The sequence below is a fragment of the Nematolebias whitei genome, chromosome 21 (genome assembly GCF_014905685.2).
Source record: "Nematolebias whitei isolate Nwh7 chromosome 21, NemWhi1, whole genome shotgun sequence".
NCBI classification, from domain to species: domain Eukaryota; kingdom Metazoa; phylum Chordata; class Actinopteri; order Cyprinodontiformes; family Rivulidae; genus Nematolebias; species Nematolebias whitei.
In genome coordinates this window covers 34,333,526-34,335,536 of record NC_056518.1, presented here as the reverse complement: position 1 = coordinate 34,335,536, position 2,011 = coordinate 34,333,526, and the positions used below count along the sequence as shown (strand labels likewise).

Sequence of the window (2,011 nt, the reverse complement as noted above, 5' to 3'; positions counted from 1 at the left end):
AGGGTGCGATGTGGGAGGAGTTAGGTGAGGGTGCGATGTGGGAGGAGCTGGGTGAGGCCTTGGATAGAGACTCTTGATTGGCTCCGAGAAGATTCTAGCAAACCATCAAGTGTCTGAGGAGAGGAAAGCAGCTCTTTACGTTCACTGTGCTCAGTGTTAGTAAAGAGTGTTCAGACATTTATGAGCAGAATTTGTTGGTGCAGTCAGGAGGTGGAGGGAGTCCGGTCCGGTGGCCTCAGGACTCCATCCCTGCTCTTTGCAGATGTGGTCCTGCTGGTGTCATCCTGATCTTCAGCTCTCACTGGAGCGGTTCACAGCCGAGTGTGTGTGTGTAAACCAGCCACCGCTATCGTTTCAGGAAACGATGTTTTCTAGTTTTTATGTTGCTGGAAAGGATCGTTTCAAGTGACTGGCTGAAGAAAACTGGGGACCAACGCCACCAGTGGCTGTCCACAGGCTCAGCCAGTGTGGTCCTGGTGGAGGATGGAACTGCTGCCTCCGCTCGTCAGGATTTGTCTCTTTGAGCTGAAAAATAAAATTAAAAACCCTCCTCTGTTTATATACACTGTCTTGCACCAAATCATTGTTTACTTTCATTCACTGTTCAGATCCAGTTCAGAAACGCACTCGTGTCAAAAACTATCAACTTTAACTGTTCACATCCCTCAGCGCCAGCGAACACCGGCGCATTGTGTTACTCTTTTATACGACTGTATGAGTTGATCAAACTTTGCAGAAGTTTCTTAGAGCAGAAGAGTCTTTTCAGCTGTGTTGAAACTTTTGGAGTGTGTGCTGTAATATCCTGTTTGCATGCTAGATGAAACATTTGGACAAACAGAATTATTGACACACTTGAAATGTGCTGAAGTGCAAACAGATGTGCGGAGCAGTGTTACGTCGTGTCATTTAAACCTTGGTGTTGCGTCAGTGCTTGTGGCGCCGTCAGCAGCTGAGCCATTCCAGCTTTGAAACTCAATCTTTGCTTCGTCTGTATGTTTCTGTGTATAAGATGTGGTCATCTTTATCCAGAGTGTGAGCTGTGGAAGAGCGAGGCCTTGAGCTTCTGTAAGGAGGGGTTGTGCTCGCCTCTCACCACGCTGCCGTCTGAAGCTCTGCAGACTGAAGCTCTCAAGCTCTTCAAGGTCTGTATGCAAACACCACGCCTCTGCTGGCTTCCTGTCTGTTACCCCACTTACTTCTCAGTCCCCCCTCCACTCTAAATGCCCATGCTGTTCAGTCTCTCGCACATTTGAGAGTCTGTTCAAGGGTCTACCTCACTGCAGTCTCCTGGATGGTCCTTCACGTCCCTCCTCCTCTAAAATAGATCAAACGTTCAAGAACTGAGGGGCCCAGCTCATTAAATGTGGAAGAGAGATAATAGCCCCGATTATCTGCTCTGATTCAGGCTAACTGTTCCTGGGGTTTACTGCCAGACCCCCCTCCACAGTCTCTTTTTGAAAAGAGCTGTGGGAGGTCAGGGTCTTCAGAGGGTGGAATGGGATCAGAGCCAAACAGGGACATTGGATGGAGATGACAACTTTTTCTCATTTTGTCCCTCGTCTCAAAGCAACGAGGGGAATTGAAAATACTCCGTCCATAAGTCCATCTGTCCCTGCGTGCACTTTATGACTATTAGTGCACGTTATAACTATTATAACTTAAAAAATAGGTGAGATGCCAACTTCCATTTTGGTGTGTGATTGTTTTATGATGTGTGCAGCACTTTGGTCCTGTGGGTGTTTAAAGTGCTCTATAAATAAAGCTGGTATGGTATGAAATGGTATGGTACGATATGGTATGGTACGATATGGTATGGTATGAAATGGTATGGTACGATATGGTATGGTATGAAATGGTATGGTATGGTATGGTATGGTATGGTATGGTATGTGTGTGGATGCATCTAGATGTAAAAAGATTCACAATCAAAAATTTTGTTGCCATGTCAAAATCCAAGATGGCCATGTGTGTGTGTGTGTGTGTGTGTGTGTGTGTGTGTGTGTGTGTGTGT

The 2,011-nt window shown here is 46.3% G+C and overlaps 1 protein-coding gene across 1 annotated transcript in view; it reads left to right on the top strand.

Moving 5' to 3' along the window:
- plekhh1 (pleckstrin homology domain containing, family H (with MyTH4 domain) member 1) overlaps window positions 1-2,011 on the top strand; it is a 51,454-nt gene that overhangs the window by 39,555 nt on the left and 9,888 nt on the right. The window contains exon 19 of the mRNA XM_037695217.1: window positions 1,030-1,142. Coding sequence (XP_037551145.1) covers window positions 1,030-1,142 — 113 coding nt within the window. The remainder of the gene's footprint in view (window positions 1-1,029; window positions 1,143-2,011) is intronic.